Source organism: Petaurus breviceps, unplaced genomic scaffold (assembly GCF_028583685.1).
Source record: "Petaurus breviceps papuanus isolate PSGF00001 unplaced genomic scaffold, PetGlider_PUasm1.0 90769, whole genome shotgun sequence".
Lineage (NCBI taxonomy): Eukaryota > Metazoa > Chordata > Mammalia > Diprotodontia > Petauridae > Petaurus > Petaurus breviceps.
Window position 1 is genome coordinate 17,104,694 of NW_027187341.1, and position 25,596 is coordinate 17,130,289.

General features: G+C 36.8%; 1 protein-coding gene across 1 annotated transcript in view; it reads left to right on the top strand.

The window, feature by feature from the left end:
• LOC138146721 (aldehyde oxidase 2-like) overlaps nucleotides 1–22,932 on the top strand; it is a 133,295-nt gene extending 110,363 nt beyond the window's left edge. Inside the window, exons 34-36 of the mRNA XM_069068822.1 lie at nucleotides 811–978; nucleotides 21,893–21,968; nucleotides 22,116–22,932. Coding sequence (XP_068924923.1) covers nucleotides 811–978; nucleotides 21,893–21,946 — 222 coding nt within the window. The 3' untranslated portion in view covers nucleotides 21,947–21,968; nucleotides 22,116–22,932. The remainder of the gene's footprint in view (nucleotides 1–810; nucleotides 979–21,892; nucleotides 21,969–22,115) is intronic.
• Nucleotides 22,933–25,596: the final 2,664 nt, after the last annotated feature.

The window sequence follows — 25,596 nt, forward strand, 5'->3', positions numbered from 1 at the left end:
ATTCCCTTCAACCCTTACTTACATAGTGCCTATTCTTTAGTTTATTGGTATTTCACCAAGAACAGAATCAATATCATTTCAATATCATTCTGACATGGGAGGAATGAACCAGAGCATTGGGAATTCTTAAGGGTATATGAATTCCTCAAGAGAAATTTCTAAAGAAATTTAATTATAACTGTGTAACCTTGGGCAAGTTACTTAACCCCAATTGCCCTCTAAAAGGCAAAAAAAAAAAATTTAATTATTATGAACTGATGCTGAGTGAAGTGAGCAGAACCAGGAGAACACTGTACACAGTAACAGCCACATTATGTGATGACCAACGTTGATAGACTTGGCTCTTTTCAGTATGCAAGAACCTAAAACAACTCCAAAAGACTCATGATGGGATAATGCCATCCACATCCAGAGAAAGAAATATGGAGTCTGAATGCTGATCGAAGGCTTTGCTCTCTTTTGTTTTGTTTTGTTTTTCTTTCTCATGGTTCCTCCCATTCATTCTAATTCTTCTCTATAACATGACTAATATGAAAATATGTTTAATAAAAATGTATATGTAGGGCCAGATTGCATGCCATCTTGGGGAGGGGGGAGGGAGAGAGGAAGTGAATGTTGAAAACTAAAAAAAATTAATTGTAAAGAAATTTTTAAAAAGAAATTTAATTATAAGGTAATGGCCAAGGCTTTTTATGGAAGGGAGAAGACAGAGGGTTATTTAATAAAACTGGACTTTCTGATTAAAAAAAAAAAGAAATTTAATTATAAAAATAAAAACTTAATTATAAAGAAATGTCTACTTTCATACAGGGCCTAGGTGAGTCAGGTATGTTCTTGGGATGTTCTGTGTTCTTTGCTATAAGTGATGCAGTGACAGCAGCTCGCAAAGAAAGGGGCTTAATGGAAGACTTCGTGCTGAACAGCCCAGCAACTCCAGAACGAATTCGAATGGCCTGTGCAGACAAGTTCACAGAGATGGTATGGAATTATCCTTCCCCCTCCTTAACATTGGGGTTTTATTTTGCTACTTCCTATCATAAATAAGAAACATGTTGGGTTTTTTTCCTGATTTACATAGCATTTCCTAAGACAAATAGAGGCATAATGAAGATATTCTTGATTAAATTTCATAATGACTAAAAAATCTCTGCTGTAGTAGGATGGGATTGCAAATGGAAAGATCCAGAACTTCTACCTTTTCTGTCTTGTTTTAACACCATCTACTTATAAGAGGTCTGGTTACAATAACATAATGATAATAGTTAGCATTTTTCCTGCACTTTAAGGATGATCAAGTGCTTTCCATACATTGTCTCATTGGATCCATACAACAACACTTTACCGTATGTACTAGGACTACCATCACCGCTATTTTATAGAGAAAAGGCTGAGAGAAGGCAAATGATTCACCCAGGCTTAAGTTGTCTGAGGCAAGATTCCAACTAAAGCCCAACTAGAAAACTCATTATTCAGTGCCCAAGACATCACACCCGTTTTCATCCAGCCACCCAGTGAAATAACTTAAAAAACAGTAAGAGTGGACTGGTCATTCTAATTTCAGCTGACACTACAAGTTTGCCCTCTAAGTTACCTGCTCTATACAAGAACAGCATGGTAAAGTCGATAGAGCTTTGAATCTGGCTTAAGAAGATCTGGGTTCAAATCTCATCTCCGATGTTTACTACCTATATATTAGGTTCTCCTTAATGATATGTCATTTGCTTTCTTATCCTCCAAATTTTAAACTTTTTCAATACTAATGCTTAGCTCTATAATTTGTTATTTTTATGCCTTATTACTAAGATTTTAAGGTATCAAATAAAAGTATCAAAATATAAGGTAGATGAGCATGCCTCATTACCCCTTTTTCATAGAAGTGGATTTTTTTTTTTTTGAGGAGGAAGGTAGGGCAATTGGGGGTTAAGTGACTTACCCAAGGGTCACATGGCTATTTTTTTGTGTTAAGTGTCTGAAGCCCAATTTGAACTCAGGTCCTCCTGACAGGGCCAGTACTCTATTCACTGTGCCATCTAGCCGCCCCCAATGGGAGTGCTTCTATCATCTCTCCATTATGTATGATATTAGCTCATGATTTCAAATAGATTTTTATCATATTAAGGAAAAACCTTTCCATTCCTATAGGGTTGGGGTTTTTTTAGGCAATCAGGGTTGTTACTTGTCCAGGGTCACACAGCTAGTAAATGTCTGAGGCTGGATTTGAACTCAAGTCGTCCTGACTTTGGGCCAGTGCTCTATCCACTGTTCTACCTAGCTGCCCCTATCCTAGTGTTTTTAATATAAATGACTGCTGCATTTTATCTAAAGCCCTATTAACATCTCATAACATAATTATGTAATATTTATTTTTTATATATATTGATTGGTTTCCTGATATTAAAGCATCCTTACTTTACAGTTATAAATCCTACCTGATCATAATGTATGTTTTTAAAGTACATTTTATTTATCAATATTTCGTTTAAAGATTTTTCATTGATATTCATTAATAATATTGGCCTGTAATTTTTTATCTACCTCATCCCACCAATTTTAGAAATCAAAATACTATTTCCTGCATAGAAGAAACTAGTTGGTTCAACATTTTTCTTTGTTTAAAAAAAAAATCTATCATATAGGAATGATTTGGTCTTTAAAAGTTTGGTAGAATTTATTTGCAAATCTATCTGATCACCTTTGTGCAGGGGAACCTTCTAATGGCCTATCTGGTTTACCTTTTTTATATTGATCTGCTTACTGATTTATTATGAGAAGGATGAAGGGAGAGAACAAGCATTTATTAAATGTCTACTACATACCAGGAACTGTGCTAAGTGCTTTACAAATATTCTTTTTTTTTTTTTACAAATATTATTTCATTTGGTCCCATAACTACTCTAGTAGGTAAGATGCTATCATTATGCCCACTTAACAGCTGAGGAAACTGAGGCAAACAGGGTTAAGTGACTTGCCCAGGGTCACACAGATAGTAAGTGTCTGAGGCTGGGTTTACACACAGGTCTTCCTGACTTTTGACCCAGCGCTCTATTTACCTACCTGCCTCAAAATATAAAATTGGCATTTAATCTTTTTTGTAAATAATCATCCCTTCTTTTGTCTTCATTGTGACCTTCCCTTTCTCATCTCAAAACTTCACTTGGGCTTTCATTTTTTAAAGATTACATTTGCTAACTGTTTATCAGTTCTGTAGGCCTTTTCAAGTCAGCTCCTACGTCATTTCAATTGGTTTTCTCATCTTCCATTATATTAATTTCGGCATTTGGGTTATTTATCTCTGCTTTCTGTTGGTGTAGGGTTTTGTTCCTTTTCTACCATTATTTCCACAATTTATTTTTAGTATCTTTTCATTCCAGGGCAAACTTATCTTGCTAAGATTCTCTTTCTTATTAATATTGGCATTCAACACTATGAATCATTATTTCCCCAATCTGTTTTTAGCATCCCTTAATTCCAGTGCAAATTTCCTTTGCTAAATTCCTCTTTCTTATTAATACAGGCATTTAGCACCATGAATTTGCCTCTAAGTATTCTTTTGGCTGTGTACTGTAGAATTTAAAATACAGAATCATTGTCTTTAATATTCTATTACTTTTATAATTTCCTCTCTCCTTCATGTGTTACTTAGTACATCACTTTTTGGTTTCTATGTGAATTTACTCACCTTTCATTCATTGTATTTTTGTTTACCACAATAAAAATAACTTGCTTTAAGCCTTCAAAACATTTTATATACCTTCATCTCATTTGATGTTCTCAGCAAACCCTGTGAAGTAAGGACTATTATTATTCCCATTTTACTAATAAGAATGCTGAAACTAAGATAGGTTGAGTGACTACAACTAATTTTATTTCATTATGACTCAAATGTAGTATATAGAAGTTCTGCTTTTTTATATTTGCCTGGATCTTCTTTGTGATGCAGAGTCACTGAGAGATTAAATGACTTGTCCAGCATCAGGCAGACAGTACATGTCAGAGTCAGGACTTAAACTTAGCTCTTCCTAACTCCAAAGCTGACCTTCTGCTACTAGATTAAACTACCTTAATTCTTTTTTTTCTTTTTGGAGGGCAATTGGGATTAAGTGACTTGCCCAAGGTCACACTGCTAGTTTTTGTGTTAAGTGTCTGAGGTCAGATTTGAACTCAGGTCCTCTTGACTCCAGGGCCAGTGCTCTATTCACTACACCACCTAACCACCCCAAACCACCTTAGTTCTAAAGCTATCTAAATTCAAAGGGTTAAATGTTTTCTGTAAGTATGTTTTCAGGAAATGTTTCATGTTAATAACACGTTGGCTTTTGCCTTTTAATTCATTATGTAATTTTTTTTCTTTTATTTAAGGTGGTAAAGCAATTAGCATTGCTATTATTTAGTAATATTTTTGTTCTACCATTCTACATTATTATATTTCTCATTCTAATATTATTACTATTAAACTGAAACTAAATTCCTATGCATTATACTACTAACTACATAGATTTCTTTAATTCTTGCCTTCCTGATTATTAAAAAAAAAGCTTTATCATAAATGTTTTCAAAATTTTTAGTGATTTAGGCAATATAATATCTTGAAAGTTTTTGTATTTAACTAGTTATTAAGTGCTTTGATTTGAAAAGTGTGAATCATTTCAAGTATTTATCTTTGGGGCTAGAAGGCCTGTCTTCAAAATTCTTTTGAAATGCAAATGGTTCTCTATGAGTAAGTCTTAACATTTCACAAATGACCTCCTCTTGTTTTCATGTGGCAAGCTAAACTTTGCTGCAGAGATAAGTATAGGTTTGGTGCTAATACTTCTTAATGTTATAGGTTATATTTTTATTTCTCCAATCATTTATAATCTTCCTTAAGAAATCTACTATAATCTTCATTGATGTCTCTTGGTGTATATATATATATATATATATATATATATATATATATATCATGGCTGTTTTTGTAAAGTTTGCTAGATTTATTACTTGTAGATTTGTTGGGACTTCTTGTTGCTGTTCATTCTTCTTTCTCAAAGAGGATCAATGACATCACAAGGGGGATGTCTTGACTATATTGTATTTAGAAGACTTGAATTTTCAGTGTTTCCATGTTAGGGTCCTGTGAGTTCCTTCTATTTAGACATTGTCATCTCTTTTTGATCACTCTGAAAAGTTTTCCTGAATAATTTCTTGCGATAGTCTTTCCATATTTTGTAGATTACAGTTGAGTTTCCCTGCCAGAATAAAGTAGCCATACCTAAATGTTTATGATAAAATACTTAAAAATTTTAAAGTTCCCTGGGAGATCTCATTATCAGAATTGCTTAGTTTATATGTCTCAATCTTTGGCAAATCATTTAATCCTAATTACCTCCAAAGTTAGAGTTCCCTAAAAGCAGAACCAAATTGTGGTGTATCCCATATTAGACAAGGAAAATTCTTTATCTCCTCCTATATTATGCACTGATCAGTATGTTGAACATTTTGTCAAAACTCTTTGCCTACTATCTTTTCAACAAACAGCAGGATTCAATTTTCTAAATTAATATATGGTATGGGGAGCAGACAGGATTGAAGCATAGTCATCTGATTACCAAAATTCACTGCTTCAGAGTTATGCTCAATTCCTTAATCTTCCTCACCCCACATATCCAATCAGCAGCCAATCTTTTTTTTTTTTGGAGGGGGGAAGGCAGGGCAATTGGGGGTAAGTGACTTGCCCAAGGTCACATGGCTAGTAAGTGTTAAGTGTCTGAAACCAGATCTAAACTCAGATACTCCTGATTCCAGGGCTGATGCATTGTGCCACCTAGCCACCCCCAATCTTGTGATTTCTTTAGCTCTGCAACATCTCTTGAACATTTTCCTTCTCTCTACTCACACAGCCACCATCCTCCTTCAAGTCCTAATCTTGCCTGAACTATTGCAAAAGCCTTCTAACTGTTCTCTTTGCCTCAAATCTCTCCCCATTCCAATCCATCCCCCTCAAAGCTAACAAAGTGGTTTTCCCAATGCATAAATCTAAGAATATTTCTCCCCTACCTCTACCCTATCTCCCCTTATTCAATGAACTTCAATAGTTTCCTATTACCTCCAAGATCAGATAGAAATTCTTGCTTGTCATTTAAATCTCTTCACAACCTGACCGCTTACTGTCCTTTCAATCTTTAGCATATTCATCTTCTCCATGCATTACCTACCTACTTTCTCCAGCCATGCCTGCTTATTTGCTCTTCCTCACACATCATTCTTCATCTCCCATCTCCATGCCTTTGGCTTTTTTCCATGCCTAGAATTTCCTTCCTTCTCATCTCTGCCTCTTAAAATCCCTGGCTTCTGAGGTTAAGCTCAAATCCCAGTTCCTATAAGAGACCTTTTCCAGTCACCTTAGCTGCTAGTGCCTCTTCTTCTAAGAATATCTTCCATCTTTTCTATATCTTGTATGTTGTCTTGACTTTGTTTTGCCACTAGACATTGATGACTCTGGAGGAGAGTGAGGCATGTTGACTAAGTGAAGTGACTGAGAACTTAGTTAAGATCATTACATGTTATCCACAGAATCTAACAATCTGGCATAAGACTTGGACTGAACAGACAAGAACTATCTGTATACCAAACTATATAACTACTATACAGACCACAACACTGGACTGTTAAGAAACTCAGAGTTGGGAGGAATGGTCTCATGACAGATGGAATCCCGATCTTGAATGGTGTCACACAGGACTATGCCCTAGCCTCCCATCTTCTCAATATATATCTCAACCAACTTGGTACCACTACTAGGTGAAATGTGTTTCATATCCTAATAGAGAAGATAAAACTTATTTGTTTTCTCAAAAAGTATTTAATGAGCACCTATTTTATGTACTTGGTACTAGGGAAGATCCGTGTGTGTGTGTGTGTATAAAATATATATATGTGTGTGTGTGTGAAATATACATATGTAAAATATGGGTTGCTGCCCTCAAGGATCCTATACTGTAGCAGCAAGAAATATAACATGTACATAAATAAACGTATTATAAATCAGAATGTGACAAGTGCATAAAAAGTATATAAGTTCAGATTCTTAATTCTGACATTATCTCTGGGAGCTGCCTTAGCACTCACTTGGACTTGTTGACTAGTTAGTTGCTGTCAGAAGGAACAGCTCAACATCTATCTCACTGAAACTAAAATTATCATGTTTTATATGCATTTCCCAGCATTTAAGAGGATAATCTTAACTCCATCTAAAAAAAGTCAATTTATCTTACTCACCCTAGCAGGTACAGAAGAGAGATTCTAGGATGTTAGAACTAAAAGGATCCTTAGAAATAGTCTAGTCCAACCCTCCTGTTTAAAAAGAATTGAAAGGTTTTTTTGGGGGGAGGGCAATTGGGGTTAAGTGACTTGCCCAAGGTCACATGGCTAGTTTTGTGTTAAGTGTCTGAGGCTGGATTTGAACTCAAGTCCTCCTGACTTTAGGGCCAGTGCTCTATTCACTGTGCCACCTAGACGCCCTGATAGGTTTTTTTTAATATTACCATCATTCCTGGATACAATTTATCCCCACCTCCACCCCTGCATTAAATTCTTCCTTTTAACAAATTAAAACAGTTAAACAAAACCAACCAACTAATCATGGACTCTGTAAACCGTGTCTGACAGTACATGCAACACTCTCCACCACAGGAGGAAGAAGTAGGTTTGGTTGTCTGTCCCTGGGGTCAAAATTGAGCATGACAATTAATCAAGGTTCAGCTTCCTTTGAGTATTCTTTTCATTTGCACTGTTGTAGTAATTGTGTATAATGTTCTCATCTTGCTTAATTCATTCTGCATCCGTTTATGCAAGTCCTTTCATGTTTTTCCCACCTTCTCATAATCATCATTCTTGCTGTACTTTACTATTCCATTACATTTATCTACTACAGTCTGTTCAACCACTCCACACACAATGGGTGTCCATTTTATTTCTCGTTCTTTGCTACCACAAAAAGTGCTGTTATGAATATTTTACAATACAGGGGAGAACCCTTCCATTTGATGGACAAGGAAAGTCATCTGTTTGAGGACTAGAGAGGTGAAGTCACTTTCCTAAGGCCACATAGAATCATATGGTCTACAGGTTCTTTTATGGATGAAGGGATTTGATAGTAGAACCTTCCCTAAAATTATTTCATGCTATAACCAACTCTCCCCTGTAATAAATAGCATAGAACTCCAGGGACTTTCCCAAGTATATACACAAAAGCTTAAGATTCAGAGTTCTTTTTTTTTTTTAAGGAAAAAATTAGCCTTCCCCTGCATATAACCCTGTTGTTAACCTCTATGATGAAATCAGTTGGCCATCCTTGTGGGTGAGAAAATAAATCAGGCTCTTAAACTTTCACAGTTGAATGATAGCTTTATCTCCTTCACATCTGCCGTTTAAAGTCTGTGGTTTTCACTTTTACAAACAATATAGATAATCTGCACTCCAGATTGTTAGCTAATTCAGTCATGAGTAAAATGTGAGTTAGTAACAGCCAAAGGCTCACTCAAGAATCTGGAGTTTAGGAGAGTTGAAGATATGCATTAATTACCTATTGTTCAAGAATATCCAGATTCTACCCTTCTATTAAGTTAGATCAAGAACCAAAGGACCTAAAGGATATTACCTAGAGTCCTAGACCTAGATTCCTGAAGAAATGTCTTGACAATTAAATTTTTTAAGCGTTTTATTGATCCCTCTTATTTATTTATTTTTTGGATCAAACTAATTTCTTGATATACTCCCTCCTCAACAATGATAACTCCCCTGTACCAAACAATTAGGTAAAACCAACCAACCAATGATGGCTCCTGACCGCATATGCAGAATTCCAGCACTCTTATTTTCCCCTAACCCCAATGAGAAGAGTGTTTAATCATCTGTTCTCTGTTACCAAAATTGATTAATATATTTAATCTGAATTCATCTTCCTTTTAGTGTTCTTATTTGAATTACTGCATTCATTATGTCAATCAGTCAATAAACATTTATTAAGCACCTACTATGTACCAGGTATTGTGCTAAACACTGGGAATACAATGAGAGAGGCAACAAACAGATATGTACGAGCAAGCTATATGTAGGATACGTTGGAAATAATCAACTGAGGGAAGATACTGGAATTAAGAGTACAATCATCCCTTCCACATTACAGGGGTTAAGGGTGTGGTACCCTGCGATCTGAAAAATCTGCATAAAATTTTTTGATCTTCTTTTTGTACCAGTACTGAATTTTTCATTTTCTTTTATGGGATGTTTACAGTATCTTATTGTAAAATTTGGGTTGATATTATACAATGCTATATACATATTTTATGCATTTCTGAATTTACAAACTTTTTCTGTCATCTGCTGGCCTTCAAGGATCATCTGCAGTTTTCACAAAACTCCTAAAAAATTCCCCATTTAATTTTTCATACCAACCCACAATGTATTGAAACTTTGATGGGGGAAGTTGAGATGTGGAAGAGCTAACTGCAGTAGGAAAAGGCTTCCTGTAAAAGGTGGGATTTTAGTTGGGACTTAAAGGAAGACAAGGAAGCTAGAAAGAGGAGATGAAGAAGGAAAGGTATTCCAGGCATGGGAGAGAGCCAGAGAAAAATGCCCAGAGCTGAGAGATGGAGTGTCTTGTTAAGTGTAACAGCCAGGAGGCTAGAGTCACTAGATTGAAGAGTGTTTGGGGAGCAAGGTGTAAGAAGACTGGAAAGACAGGAGGAGCTACGTTCTGAAGAGCTGTGAATCCCAAACAAAGCATTTTATACTTGATCCTGGAGTCCATAGGGAGTCACTGAAATTTATTTATATATATTTATATATGATATATATAATTTACTTATATATATCTATATATAAATACATATATATTTATTTATATAGGGAGTGACATGGTCAGACTGCAATTTAGGAAAACCCTTTTGTTGGCTGAATAGAGAATGGGGAGATTTGAAGCAAGCAGACCTGCTAACAGGCTATTGCAATAATCCAGGTGTGAGGTGATAAAGATCTGAATAAGAGTGGGGGCAATGTCAGAGGAGAGAACGGGGCATATTTGACGCATGTTGAAAAGGTGAAATCAAGAGGTCTTCAAAATACATTGGCTATGGAGTAGGGAAGAGGGGTAGAGATAGTAAAGAATCAAGGTTGACACCTATGTTATAAGCCTGAGGGACTGGAAAGATGTTGTTGCCCTCAAAAGTAATAAAGTGTGAGAAAGGGAAGATTTAGAGGGAAAAAAATGAGTTCCATTTTAGACATGTTGAGTTTAGGATGTCTACTGATCATTCAGTTCAAGATGTCTGAAAGGCAGTGAGAGATGCCAGATTAGAGGTCAGCAGGGAAGTTGGGACAGGATAGGCAGATCTGAGAATTGTCAGCATAGAGATGGTAATTTAATCCATGGGGGTTGATGAGATCACCAAGTGAGGTAGTACAGAGTAAAAAGAGAAGAGGGCATGATTTGGATGAAAATCCAGAAAAGAAACAGATGAGAAGCAGTCAGAGAGGTAGAAGGAGAACTGAGAGAGACAGAGAGAGAGAAGAATATCAGAGGAAAGAGAAATCAACAGTCAAAGGCTGCAGAGAGGTGAAGGAGAATGAGGATTGAGAAAAGGCCATTGGTTTTGTCGAGTGAGAGATTATTGGCAACTTTGAATAGAGCAGTTTCAGTGGAATGATAAATTCAGAAGCCAGATTATAAAGGGTTAAAAGAGACAGAGAAGAGAGAAAATGAAGGTACCTATTATTAAAAGTCTCTTCAAGGAGTTTAGCCACAAAGGGCAGAAGAGAAGATAGGATGATAGAGGGGAAAGATAGATGGAATGAGGATATTTTCAGAATGGGGGAGACATAGGCATGTTTGTAGGCAGTAGGGAAGGAGCCAGTAGATAGTGAGAGATTGAAAATAAGTAAAAATGCAGGGATGATAGAAGGATAAATTTGTTGTAGGAAAAGGGATGAAATGGGAGTGCTTATGAGCAGGTAGAGGGGCTATCACTGGTAAGGAGTAAAGCCACTTCATCATGTGAGACAGAGGTGAAGAAGATAGTGGTAAAAGGCATATGAGTGATGTGAGATAAGGAGAGGGTAGAAGAGGGACTTCATGGCAAATAGCCTCAATTTTTCTACAAAATTTGTGGCAAATCTCTTAGCTAAGAGGGGAAGCAGATGGGAAGCCATGGGAGATTTGAAGACAGATGAAAAGACTTGGAAGAGCCACTGTGGAGAATATGACAGTGAATTGATAAGGGAGGTATAGTAGTATATCCTATTAGCAGTGAGATGTGTAATATAAATTTGTAGTGGGTCCTGTCAAAATGGTTACATGATTTTCTCCACTTTTGTTCAGGAGCGCATGTGTAGGAGCAAAGGCAACAAATGGTGGGAGACCCAAGGCTGAGGCTTAGCAAGGCACAAATGGTGAAATAAAAAGGGGGCTAGGGATTTAAGGGAAGGACAATGTAGAGTTGAGTTGTATCGCCAATGGGTCAAGATGGAAAAAGAGGAGACAGTAGTGCAAAGAAGATGTCCTGGGAAAGAACTGAGGCATCAAGGAGTTGGAGATCACAATGTAGACAGAAGGCAGAGGAAGAGGTAAAAAGTCAATAATTATGGTCAAATAAGGGGATTTGGGAATTCTTGAAAAGGAGGTGGTACAATTATGGGTGATGGCAAGATCAAGGGTTTGACCCTCTTTGTGTATGGTGGCCAAGGTGGTGTAGAGGTATAAATCGTGAGAACTAAGTAGGTTGAGGAACTGAGTGGTCGTGGTGTTTCAAGGAGAGTCAGTATGTACGCTAAAGTCTAGTAGTATGAGGGCAAGAGTTGGAGAGGGGAGAAAGCTTGTGAGCCATGTAGCCAACTCACTGAGGAAGGATATACACTGGGGGTGTGTGGACAACAGCTACCAGGATTATGTATGCTGTTTTTCTGGTTCGGCTTTCATCGTCCTATATCAGTTTTTACAAACTTTACCATGTTCTCTGAATTCCTCATTTTTGTCATTTTATATGATGTGATACTGAATTATGTTTTCATGATATACACTCACCCTTATAAGGAACTGATGCAAGAAATGTGCTCTCTAGTTTTTACAACACTTTATTTGAAGACTTAGATTAATTGAAAGGGTTTGGTTTTTGCTGTTGTTGTTTAGTTACATCAAAAATAGAGGAATACCCAAAAGAAGGACAGAACCACTCACTGATCATAATGGACGAGATGGTGAAAACTCAGCATGGGGAAATGACAAGACTTGTACTCAGATCTACATCCACTGTTTTCTCTGTCACAAAGAGTGATCTTAGAAGGAAAATAAAAGGAAAAAATGTTTATAAAGGAGCTGAGACTCAAGATAAGTAAGGAAATAGGAGGAAAACATGAAACTGTCCTTGATGAATTCAAGTCACCAGACCCAGGTGATCTTGTACACAAAAAAAGTGCTGGCAGATGTGATCAGCTTCTATTAGAGAACTTTAAATAATTGTGGATTGTGAAAGGGGTATTTCAGGATGAGAGGGGGACAAATGTCTTCTCTAATTTCCGAAAAAGAAAAGAGAAATGAGTCTGTAAGTTATAGGCTTTGAAGGTTGATTCAATTACTGGCAAGATTCTATATATTACTAAAGGAGCAGTTAGTGAATATGTAGAAAAGAAAGTAGTGATCACAAAAAACTAGGACATTTCATCAAAAACATGGTTGTGCCAGGCTAACCTAATTTCCTTTATGGATAGAGCAGACTAGTTTATCAGGAAAATATTATAGAGTTTGTCTAGATTTTAGCAAACCATTTAAAAAAGTCTCTCATCTTATTCTTATGAAAAAGACAAAGATGTGGGTCAGACAAAATAGGTGAATTTCCAACTGGTTGAATGACTTGACCCAATTTGTAGACATTAATGGTTCAAGAATGGAACATATCCAGTATTGTGCCTCCTGAGATCTGACTTGGCTCTGGATTGTTCAACTTTTTTTATCCATGACTTAGATAAAAGGATAAATGACTTGTTTATCAAATTTTCAGATGACACAGAACTGAGAGAGATAACTAAATACACTGGCAGAATCATGATCCAAAAAGATTGTAGGCTAGAATATTGGGCTACATGTAGTGAGTCGACATTAATATAGAAAAATAGGTAACATGGAGTTGTAGAGCATAGGCCTTAAGAGTCAGGAAGACTTGGGTTCAAGTTGTCCCTGACACCTGCCAGCTGTGTGAGTCACTTAATGCTTCAGTGGCCCAAGCAACTCTAAGATTCTAAGTTATAAACTTTTCTAATCCTTTCTAAGGAGTTTCCACACCAAGCATTCCCTGAACTGATGACATCACATAATAAAATGTAAAGTCGTTTTTTTGAGATAAAAAAAAATCAACCTCACCAATACAAGACAGGGGAGGCAATACTAGTAAATAGTTTATCTCTGTGGATTGCAAGTTCAATATCAATCAATAGGGTGATTTGGTTGCCAAAAAAACTCAGGCAATTTTAAACTACACAAAGATAGTTCTGGTATATATTGCTCTAACCAAACCACATTTTCAGTATTATGTTCAGTTCTGGATGTCACCTTTTAGGAAGGACATTAATGAGCAAGCAGATAATGTCCAGAATAGGTGAAAAGCATGAGATGGGCCATAGGAGAATACGTTAAAGAAAATCAGGATAGTTAGCCCAAAGAAGAAAACACTTAAGAGGGCACATCATAGCCGTGTTTTAGTATCTGAAGGGCTGCCACTCAGAAGAAGGATTAAATTTGGTGTAAATTTATTTTGCTTGGCTCCTGAGGGCAGAATTAGAAACAATGGGTGGAAGTAACAGAGACATAATTTTGGCTCAATGTAAGGAAAAATTGTCTAATTATTAGAACTGTTCAAAAGTGGAATGGGTTGCCTCAAGAGGTCATGGGTACTTTTTCTAAGCCTTTTTATAAAGTCTGAGTGATCACTCTGAGGAGTCTTTATTCCAGTAAGAGTTAGATAAGCTGTGCTCTGAGGTCCCTTCCAACTGTAACAGTCTGGGATTTGTTGACACTGCCCACCATTAATCAACATTCTTTATATAAGTTTGCATGTAATAAATAATGTCACACTTATAAAGTGCTATCAAGTTTACAAAGTACTTTCTTCCCGATAATCCTTAGAGGCAGACGAGTAAATAAAACCTCATTATACAGAATAAACTTAGCTTCAGAGAATTAAGTAACTGGTTCTGTGTCACACCACTAGTAAATGTCAAAGCTGATTTAGTGCTCAAAAAAAAAAAAGAAAAAAAAGTCTTCACAGACAAATTTGTTTACTTCCTTTTGTTAGAAAAGAGAGCCACGGAATCTAATTGTTTCCCTTTTTGCCTTAGCTGCCAGGAAATTTAGAGCTAACTTCAATGACCAGCTATAGTAATTAGTTCATCTCAGATGATTCCTAGTAAGATCCAGTCCTCTGTTCATTTTGGTAGGTCTTTGTTCTGGTTTTATTCTTAACAAGTACTGCTTACTTATATGTTTCCTCAAATCCTTTCTCAGGTAAGTGGGAGTATAAATCCAAAATAAACATATCAACAAAGAAACCTAGCAGCTCCTTATTTTCTAGAAGTTAAAAATCCACTTACTGTGGTGTGTCCAAGCCCAAATTCAATAACCAACTGAAGAAAGTATCCCAGAGAGTGTACTATCTGGCAGTTATCACAGGAGCTGGGTCAATGGCATTTGCAAGACAGGAGCCATGATTGTATATTCCTTCCCCTCTAAGCCTCCAATGAATGTAGCTACTACCTGTTGTGTACCTAGGCAATGTCTTCACAGTACAAACTATTAGGTTTTATAGTATCAAAGATTAAATTGGAAAGGACTTCAGAGGTCATTTAATCTTACTTAGTAGATTAGGAAACAGATCCAGAGAGGATAAGGGTTTTGTCCAAAGTAACATGGATAGTTAAATTACAGATCAGGATTCAAACCCAGCTCCTCTGACTCCAAATTATCCTGCATTATACTGTTTCCCACTGATGTGAATTACTGAGAAATGTTAACATTCTTTCCCATTAAATTGCTTTCTCCACAAAAGTAAAAGTCTATTAAAAGAACTGTGTGCATAATTTATAAACATAAAAAGGTATATGGTCAGTGGTGCCAGGTATGACACTAAAGAGATTCACTTAGCAGCAATACTAACCACCTCTAGCTTGACCCCCATTTTCCCCCCATGGGTTAGCTCTACCCTCCTCAATCACAGTCTTCTAAAGTCATAGAATTATTCATTGTTAATGGCCATGACTTATTAACACAACCAGATCATATATAAGAAACACAGATAATAAAAACAATGCTTCAAATAGCAGGTTGATTTCCACTATCTCCAGCTAATCTAGGAAAAAATAGAAGGGAAAAAATTACTATTCAGAGTTTAAAATTAGCAGGACCTTCTACAACAAAGCTCTTTGAGGAAGCCAGAGGAGAGAAGAAGCTATGGATTGGAATTCTACTTATTCTCACCAGGCAAGGTAAATCAGGGTTAAACTAACAGCTCCCACTGGTGAGAGGGGAAGGGAGCAATTTTAAGTGCTAGCATTAGGTGGCATAATAGAGTGCCTGGCTAGGAGTCAGGGAGACCTGAGTTCAAATATGACCTTTGTGACCCTGGAAAAATCACTTAACTTCTGCCTGCTTCAGTTACCTCAACTGTAAAATGGAGATAAGAATAACATATACTTCCCAAGATTGCTGTAAGGATCAGATGACATACTATTTGTTTTTTATTTATTTATTTTATTTTTATGAAATGAAACAAAATTTCCATAACATAGCAAACTTTAAAAAAGATTATTGTACACGAAACTGCAAATCTATTATGTACAAATTGCTATTCCTTTTAAATGTATAATAAACTTATCATGTAAATTTCTTTTTTTTTCTTTCCTCCCCCCCACCCCAGCCTAGAGGTAGCTACCATTAGACAAAAATATGTGTGTATATATACAAATACATATATATGTAAAATTATTCTATACATACTTCTATTTATCAGTTCTTTCTCCAGATGCAGATAGCATCTTCCTTCATATGTTCTTTGTAATTAATTTGGGTATTTATTAGTCAAAATGACTTAGTCACTCAAAGTTGTTCCTAAAAAAAATATTGCTATTATTGTATACAACATTCTCTTGGTTCTAGTCATTTTGTTCTTCATTATTTCATGCAAGTCTCTCCATGTTTTTCTAAAATCAATGAGTTTATTATATCTTGTAGCACAACAGTATTCCATCATGATCATATACCATAATTTGTTTCACCATTCCCCAAATAATGGGCATCCCCGAAATTTCCAGTTTTTGCCATGACAAAGAGAGGTTAAAAATCCATATAGGTTCTTTGTCTTTTTCCTTTATCACCTTTGGAAATAGTGGCATTGCTGGGTCAAAGGGTACAGGTAGTTCAGTAACTCTTTGGGTATAATTCCTGATTGCTCTCCAGAATGGTTAGCTCAGTTCACAGTTCCACCAACAGTAAATTAGTGTCCCAATTTTTCAACATCCCCTCCAACCTTTGTTGCTTTCCTCTTCAACCATTTTCACCAATCTTATAGGTGTAAAATGATGTCTCAAGGTTGTTCTAATATGAATTTATCTAATCAATAATGATTTAGAGCATTTTTTCATATGACTACAAATTTTTATTTCTTCCTTGGAAAACTGCCTGTTCATAGCCTTCAACCATTTATCAATGGGGGAATGACTCACATCCTAATAGATTTAACAAAGTTCTTTATATATTTGAAATATGAAACTATCTATAAACATTTTTTCTCAATTTTCTGCCTTCCTTCTGATCTTGGCTACATTTGTTTTATTTGTACAAACCCTTTTTAATTATAATCAAAATTATCCATTTTATATCTCATTCTGTTCTCTATCTCTTGTTTATTAACATAATATTTGTAATGAACTTAACACAGTGCCTGGCACATAGTAGGCATTTAATAAATGCTTGTTTCCTTCCCCTCTCATGAATGGAGCTGTTAGTTTCCCCTCTCATGAATGGAGCTGTTAGTTTCACCCTGATCAGATCTTAATACTGTCTCTTCTCTGGTTCCCTTCAGTTCTCCCTGATGTAATCTTGTCAAATCAAAAAGATTTAAATATAACATAACTTCCTAACTTAATCCTAGCCTTTTATTGGAGTGAAAAAAACAAACAACTTATCAGAGTATATCAATGAACAAACATTTATTAAGCACCTACTATGTACCAGGCACTGGATACATGCAACCATTGCTGTCACTGTGGCTGTTTGCAGCTTCAGAGCAGCTTGATGCCCAAAACCCATATCTTCTCTATGTGTGGATCCAAAAACTTTGGGAAATGGTAGCATTTAATGACCATCCCTTGTGTATTTTTTGCTGCTATCTGAAGGAAAGGTCCTGCAAAACTTAAGTGCACCCTGTTTTAGGTCCATAAACCAAACCAAATACACATGGCACATAGCCTGGTTTGCCATGATACTCAAGTCTTATTGCCTGCTCCAAAATCAAAAACCGTCACTATCCAATCAGAGCTCATTCAGCAGTGTCAGCAGCTCACACTCTTAAACTGTTCTTGGCTGTGAGGGATCTTTTATCAGCCCTGAAAGGTATCAGTTCATGTCTTACGGACTGTCCTGTAACTGCCACATGTTAGGGTCACACGTTTTTCTTCACACATGGTCTGGCGAAATCCGACCACAGCAGATGATGGACAGTGACGCAACAACCCAATCCAGAACATATGGATCATATGATATGCACTAATCCTGTGGTCTTCAAATTACGTGAGTCATTATGGGTGCTTAGAGAAGATGAAGAATAATATATTGACATGTTTAGACACTCTCTGGATTTTGAAACATAATTAGAATATCTAATTGAATATGGGTGTTTGGCTTATTAGGTCTCAGGAGTATTTTTTTTAAGTCTTCACATTCCAAAGGGATGAACAATTAAATTATGGCCCCTGAGGGCTCCAATCAAAACAAGTTAAGAAATACTAACCCCAATTTACCACCCAAAAAATGATTATTTTTTTATATCACACATGTAATATGCAAACTCTACCACCCAAGTCCAGACTCAGTTTAAGCTTTTCACAACTCTTTTCCCTGGAAATAGTTCTTATACAACTAGTTTATATGTTAAATTTATGAAGGATCCTTGTTCTTATATGTATATGCATAATATGTCCAGAGTAATCTCAGAAGAAATATTGGGCAAGTGGGCTGGAGCCTAGATAAGGAAAGGCCTCTGGTAGAAGATAGGATTTGAGCTATCTTTTTTAAAATTAAATTTTGTCTTTATTAATAGAAATCTATTTTCTCTCTCTCCCACCCCTACTCCTTGCATACTCAAGCAGAATAAATTTCCTTGTTGTCTGTGTTCAAAAAATATTTTTCATTCTGTACCTTGAATCCATTGCCTCTCTGTCAGGAGCTGGATAGGAGGCTTGATCATAGGTCCTATGGAAGCTTGAATCATCATCATTCATTGATCAGAGTTTTTAGAGCTTGCAAAGTCATTTGTTTTTACAGCATTGTTGTTATTGTCTAAATTGTTCTCTTGGTCCACTCATTCCATTCTTCATCAGTTTATGTCTTTGAAATTGTTCATTTTTATAATATTGTTTACAGTATAAATTATTCTTCTGGTTCTTCTTCCTTCACTCTGTATCAATTTGTTCAAGTCTTTCTATGTCTCTCTGGAAGAGTCAGTGATGAGTGGGATAGTGAGTTAATTAGGGAGATATAGTAGGACTGCCTAGCAGCAGTGAGGGCCCAGTTGAAGTAAAGTGACATAAATTTGTAGTAGACCCAGTCAGCATGGTTTCATTATTTTCTCTATGTTCATCAGTATGTGTTTAGGAGTGAAGGCAGCATATGTTGGGAGTATCTAACATTAACACTTGGCAGGGTAAATCTGGCAATAGGAAAGGAGAGCAAGGGACTCCAGAGAAGAGGACAGTGTTGAGCTGAACTGGTTCACCATACAATCAGTATGGGGAATGGAGGAGAGTGTGGCTAGTACGAGGGTGATGACCTGGAAGAGAACAGAGGGAGCAAAGGACTGGAGGTCACCGTGTGGACAAAGAATGAGGTTTAGGTTTCAAGGTGGAAGAGGTAGATGTCAATAGATTGTCAGATAAGCAAATTTCAGAGTTCATGAACATGTAAATGGAGCATTTGTGGGTGACAGAAAGATCAAGATATTACTATCTTTGTGTGTGGTAGAGGAATAGGTCATGGGAAATCAGTTAAATTGAAAAACTCTGAGGTCAGGGGGCTTTAATTGATAGCTGAAATCCCCTAGTATGAGAGTAGGAGTTGGGAAGAAGAGGACAGGGAGCCAGACACTGAACTCATTGAAGAAAGTAGGGGTGCAGCTTTTCTCCTCTTCCCAAGGAGATATGTTGAAATGGCATGCACTAATATTTGTAAAGAGCTCAGTACAGTGCTTGGCACATAGTAGATGCTTAATAAATTATTTTTTTTCCCCTTTCCCCATCTACATCTCCTCTCACCACAAAAGTAAAAGGGAGTATGATGTAGAGTCAAATAAGGATGAATAAAAAGATTGTCATGAGGTAGTGAGAGAGCAGTTGAGAGATTAGAATGTGTAGAACAGAGGTATAAAATTTTGTAACACTTCCTAGTACAGCTGAACCAGATTAAAATGTAATTGAGAAATATTTTTAAAAAACAGAAATACAACCGAACATCGTTAATGTTAATGTGTGGTTTTCTATGTCAATATACACCAGCAGGGATCCTTATGTAAGGTTTAATGCCACCACCTCTTCCTCCCCCCTCACCTCTCCCCACCCCCTCTTTCCATTTGAGTTTGATCCCACTCGTGTAGAGAGGGGCAGCTAGGTGGAGCCATAGTGCACAGAGTGCTGGGGCTGGAATCAGAAAGATTCATCTTCATGAGTTCAAAATCTGGCCTCAGATACTTACTAGCTGTGGGACCTGGACAAATCACTTAATCTTGTTTGCCTCAGTTTCCTCATCTGTTAGGGGTGGTTAGGTGGCACAGTGATTAGAGTGCCAGCCCCAGAGTCAGGAGGACCTGAGTTCGGATCCAGCCCCAGACACTTAACACAAAAAAACTAGCCGAGTGACCTTGGGCAAGTTACTTAACCCCAATTGCCCTCCAAAGAGAAAAAAAAATGAACTGGAGAAGGAATTGGCAAACCTCTCTAGTATCTTTGCCCCAAAAAGGCTCACAAAGAGTTGGCCAGTACTAAACAACAACATAGTGCAGAGGGTGAATCCTATAGACCTGATCAACTTGATGAAGTTAAATGACTGAGATATAAGTCTTTGAATATGTAGGAAGGAATGTGCAGATAGGTGTGAATACCCTCTTGAATCCATTGGTTAAGATAAAGAATTTTAATTTCCATTTTCCTGATAGAAGATGTCAATGGGTACTTCTTGACCCATTCACACCTCCAAACTTCCCCTGCACATACTATGACCTGGAAGAATAAAAACAAACTCTGAATTCCCTGGGACTGAGTGACCTCATTTGTACCCTAGTCTCACCATTGTACCTATTTCGTGCATCCTCTGGAAAGGGTGTATCAACACACTTCCCTACTGTTCATTTACTATCCCTTTGACTTCTCAGACCAAAACACCCTTCCCTAGACACCACCCCACCATTTTTGTTGTTGTTAAATCTTGTCTGACTCTTCATGACCCCTTTTAGGGTTTTCTTGGCAAAGATAATAAAATGGTTGGCCATTTCCTTCTCCAGTTAATTTTACAGATGAGGAAACTGAGGCAAAAAGGCTAAAGTGACTTGCCCAGGGTCACATAGCTACCAAGTATCTGAGGTCAGTTATGAGGCCAGGTTCTCCACTTCTTGGGAAAGAAGGGAGAATGACAGCAACAAGGATCTTAGGACAATATGGATAAATGTTCCACACAATTCCTAACTCACTGATACTGAAATTTTAAAATTAAAAGAACTGACATTTATATGGTGTTTTAGAGACTAAAGGCACTTTACATCAATTATTTCATTTGAACTTCCCAACAACCCTCATGAAGCAAGCACTACAATTTTTATTATCTTTATTTTCCAGATAATAAAATCAAGGCTTAAGGGGTGGCTAGGTGGCACAGTGAATACAGCACTGGCCCTGGAGTCAGGAGGACTTGAGTTCAAATCTGACCTTAACACTTGCTAGCCATGTGACCTTGGGCAAGTCACTAAACCCCAATTGCCCTTCCAAAAAATAAAATAAAATCAAGGCTTATAGGGATTATGTGACTTGCCCATGGTCTCATAACTAATAAATGTCAGAGACAGGATCTAAAAGGGTCTCTAAGTCCAGAACTCAATTCACTACACTATGGTACCCACCACTATCCTGGGGAAAAAGATACCTGGTGTTACCATGAAAATGGACAGTTTCCCACAAAGTCAATGCCAATAGCCACCACGAAAGCTATCTCCACATTTTGCCCCAGTACCTCCACTCTTATCAAACACTGATGGTACCACTCCAGCAGCTCACCATAGGAACTGTAGAGTTATATTCATTTAATGGTTTCTACTACAACCTACATACCTCTCAGAGAGGCAAGCTGACCTCCTTAGAGCATCACATCACCTACATAAAAGTCAACTGCAATGACTGGAAGAAGGACTCAACCAGAGCCAAGCACCTGGCCTTTTATGATAAGCACAGAAAGAATTGATCTCTTAGTTGATCTGCCCGTCTCCCAAGGTCTAAGGTTATCTCATGTAAATTTTTTTAAACTTAAAGATATATGGACATTCTTTTCATGGTGAGTTGTTGTTCATGTAATAGCACTATCGTATTAATAAATGATGCTACATCTTCTCTTTCTTAGATTCCAATAGATGATGCAAAGACTTTTAAGCCTTGGTCTATCCCTATTGCCTAATAGTATCATGATTTCCTAAAAGGTAAGATAATTTTAGTTCAGAAATTCATTCATTTATCTGTGAATATGAAACCTATCCATTCAGCTATTTGTTGGCATGCCAAATAAATTAAAGGAAGGCCTTGAACTCTTTCTTCTATATTTATTCTTTTTAACTTTTTTCTTTTAGATCCTGAGGAGGCTTTCCATGATTTAAAAGAATGAATTAAATTACAAGGATGGCTTTTTAACCCTCACCAGACCCAGAACTCCTCTTCAAATCTATTCTATCTGGCCATGGAAAAATATAATTGGTTTTAGAAACACTGCTACAGTTCTCATGGTTATCACAGATGACCAGCACTTTGATGGATATCACTGTGCATTTATCCACAAACACATGCTTTACAGGATACAATTATATTTCTTTCTGATTGATTTTTGGCATTTTATAAAGAAGTAAGGCCTTCTTTTACCTCTTAACTATTATAGTCATCTCTATTGCTAGAAATGGTATTACCACCTAAGTCTATTTTTAAAATACTTTTGTATTGATGCTTTTTGTCTTTATATCATAAAGACCTCTTCCCTCCTCTCCCTTTCTCTGTTCCTTCCCTCTAAAAGATTGAACCTTCCTTTATTACACTATCTTTAAAGCATTAGTTAGTAGTGGTATACTGTAATGAGGCTGAGGGGTAGTAGTGGCCTTAAAGTCAGAAAAAACCCGAGTTCCTGGTCCACTTTCCTCACAAAAACATTTGGATGTAAGTACTATTATAACACTCATTTTATGAATGAGTAAAATGAGGCTCAGTGACCTTGGCCAATGTCACACAGCTAATGAACCAGGGGAGCTGGATTTTTAACCAAGGCCTTCCAACTCCAAATAAAGTATTTCTGTCACTTGCCTGAAAATCTAGGGATTTGGCTTCTTGTCAGAGCTCCACCTGTTCCATGATCTTGGGTTAGTCATGCCAACTTTTCTCATCTGTAAAATCAGATGTTGGACTACATGATTGATCATTAAAGTCCTTTCCCCCTACAACATTGTATGTACATTAGACAGCCAAGCAGAGGTTGTGGTTATCAACAAGTCAATGGTCGTTTAGAATAGTTTTCGAATGGGGAGGGATGCAGAAAGACATTTAAAGATGTTTTAAAATATTCATTGATATAGAATAGCTGCTTTTTAAAAACTTGGCAATTTTATGAACAACAAATCATATGGTTCACATTAATATTTGCCCAATTCTCTCCAATATTGAAAAGCACAGGAGCAGCTAGGTGGCATGGCAAATAGAGCACTGGCCCTGGAGTCAGGACGCCCTGAGTTCAAATCCGGCCTCAGACACTTAACACAAAAACTATCCGTGTGACCTTGGGCAAGTACTTAATCCCAGTTGCCCTCCAAAAAGCACATAAATTTAATAATGAGGTCTCACATGGGACAAAGTAAGTTATAAAGAACCATCATGTTGTAGTTATCTTGCCAACAACTGTTATAATTTAAAATACCTGTGCTCCCACAGGACCCCATAGTCCTGAGTTTTTCAGTCCTTAAAAAGAAATGAAATTATCATATGAATTAGGCCCAATCTGATCAAGAAATGGGAAATAAACTGTTTTATTTGTGAAGGATAGCTAACACACTGGATTAAACCCCCCAAAATTGTTATATGCCAAAACATTTCATAAGATGATATTTAAGAGGGGCAAATGTAATGTTTTATATTTAAGAAAATCAACTTCACAAGTACAGCAGTACTTGGGAGACCAAGTTCAGCAGTAGTAGTTCTGAAAAAGATCTGGGGGTTTTAGTGGACTGCAAGCTCAATATGAATTAATAGTATGATATGACATCTCAAAAAAGCTAATATGAATTAGGAATACAGCTATGTGACAGCAGAGATTACCTTTCAGGTGTGGTTATGAGTAAGTGGCTTCTAAGGTTCCTTCTAGAAATCTGTGATTCTGGGGATAAATGGCCCTGTGGGAACCAGTCATTAGCACTAGAAAATTAAATGACACCCTAATAACAAAAATTAATATATCATCTGATATAATCATAACAACCAAGTCACCCCTCTCAATTATTTATACCTAGATCAAATGAAGAACAGAACTTAGTGAATGAGGACTGTGCCAGGAGTCATGGGGACCTGAATTCTAAACTTGACTCTTTATGTGACCTTAACTTCTCTGGACTCAGTTTTCTCATTTGTAAACAAAGGGGCTAGACTACATGATCTCTTCTTTAAAGTTTTTTCATTTCTTATAATCTATGATTCTATAGGATGGGCATGATATTAACTCTTAATTCTAATCCAATCCAACATGCACATATCATATGCCAGACATTGCATTAGGCAAATGAGATTCAAAGACAAAATGAAAAACAGTCTCTTTATATTAACAACTATGGGGAATAGAGGCTTGTCATAGAATGTAGGATGTGGAAGAAGAGAGGGATTCTCAGAGGCTGAAAAGAGGTAGAAAATAACAGGCCAGAGGGAAAACTATGGCCATGAAAGCAGGACATGGAATGCCGAGTGCTAGAAAACAGAAAAGAGGCAGTTTTGGAACAGAGAGTGTATGATTCCATGGATTCAAAGTGCTGCCTGAAAGTTGAGGAACAGGAGTTGATAAATTACAGAAGAGAGCATTAAACAAGTTTGCCTGATGAGAACAGAGGGCATAGCTATTGTAGAACCCACCAATTCTGAAGGCAATGCACTAGTTTCATAGCTTGCCCATGGGTAGCAGGAGATAAAGGACTTAACACTTCACCAAAGCACCCTGATACCTGGGATGGGGTGTCATCCTACCCTCCTGAATGAAGATTTCAAAGAAGAAAGGAATTCCAAAGCAGCAAGTTGTAAGAAAAGGAGAGTCTGTAACTTAAGAATCCAGTGTCAGAAGAGAGATGAGACACAAGAGATGTGGGCGTAGACAGGATAAGCAAATACGGGTGGGAAGAGTGGGGCTCAGAGTTAGGGCTAGGGTAAGATGAGCAAGCAGCCAGAAATGAAAACAGGAAGGAAACCAAAGAATTGGTAAGTCATATGTGTATTTCTGTGCTATTAACAGTGACTTGAAGAGTCCTAACTAAGCTCACCTTGTCCCTTAAAGGGATGAGGGACTCCAGGGTTCTGGAATTATAGAAGATGGATATGTAGAAATAGATACAGATACAGATGTATAGATATATGCCTTCTCAACATAGGTTAGGTAGACAGTCAGTAGCTGAAACACAAAGAATATACAAGTAGATGTTATCAGGGAGATAATTCAAATGATAATTAATTAAAAGGAATATAAGAAATTATACCTCATCTGATTCTTAAGAGCAAAAATTTAATATACTTAATGGTGGAATCAATTGAGAGGGTAGAAACAATTTTATCATCTGCCTCAATTAAGTTATAGTAACTGTAAGTTAGGGATTTGGGGGAAGGCTCTTCTTATCTAACATTCATTTCATCCTTATCTATTTTGAAAACAATGAGCAGTGGGGGGAGGGAATGAAGGGTTTGAATAAAATTAAGTGATTTATGTGGTGAATTATGCTATTAAATCAAGATTTTCTACTAAACTTTACTTGCATGATTATCAATAAAAACACTAATATATATATATATATATATATATATATATATATATATATATATATA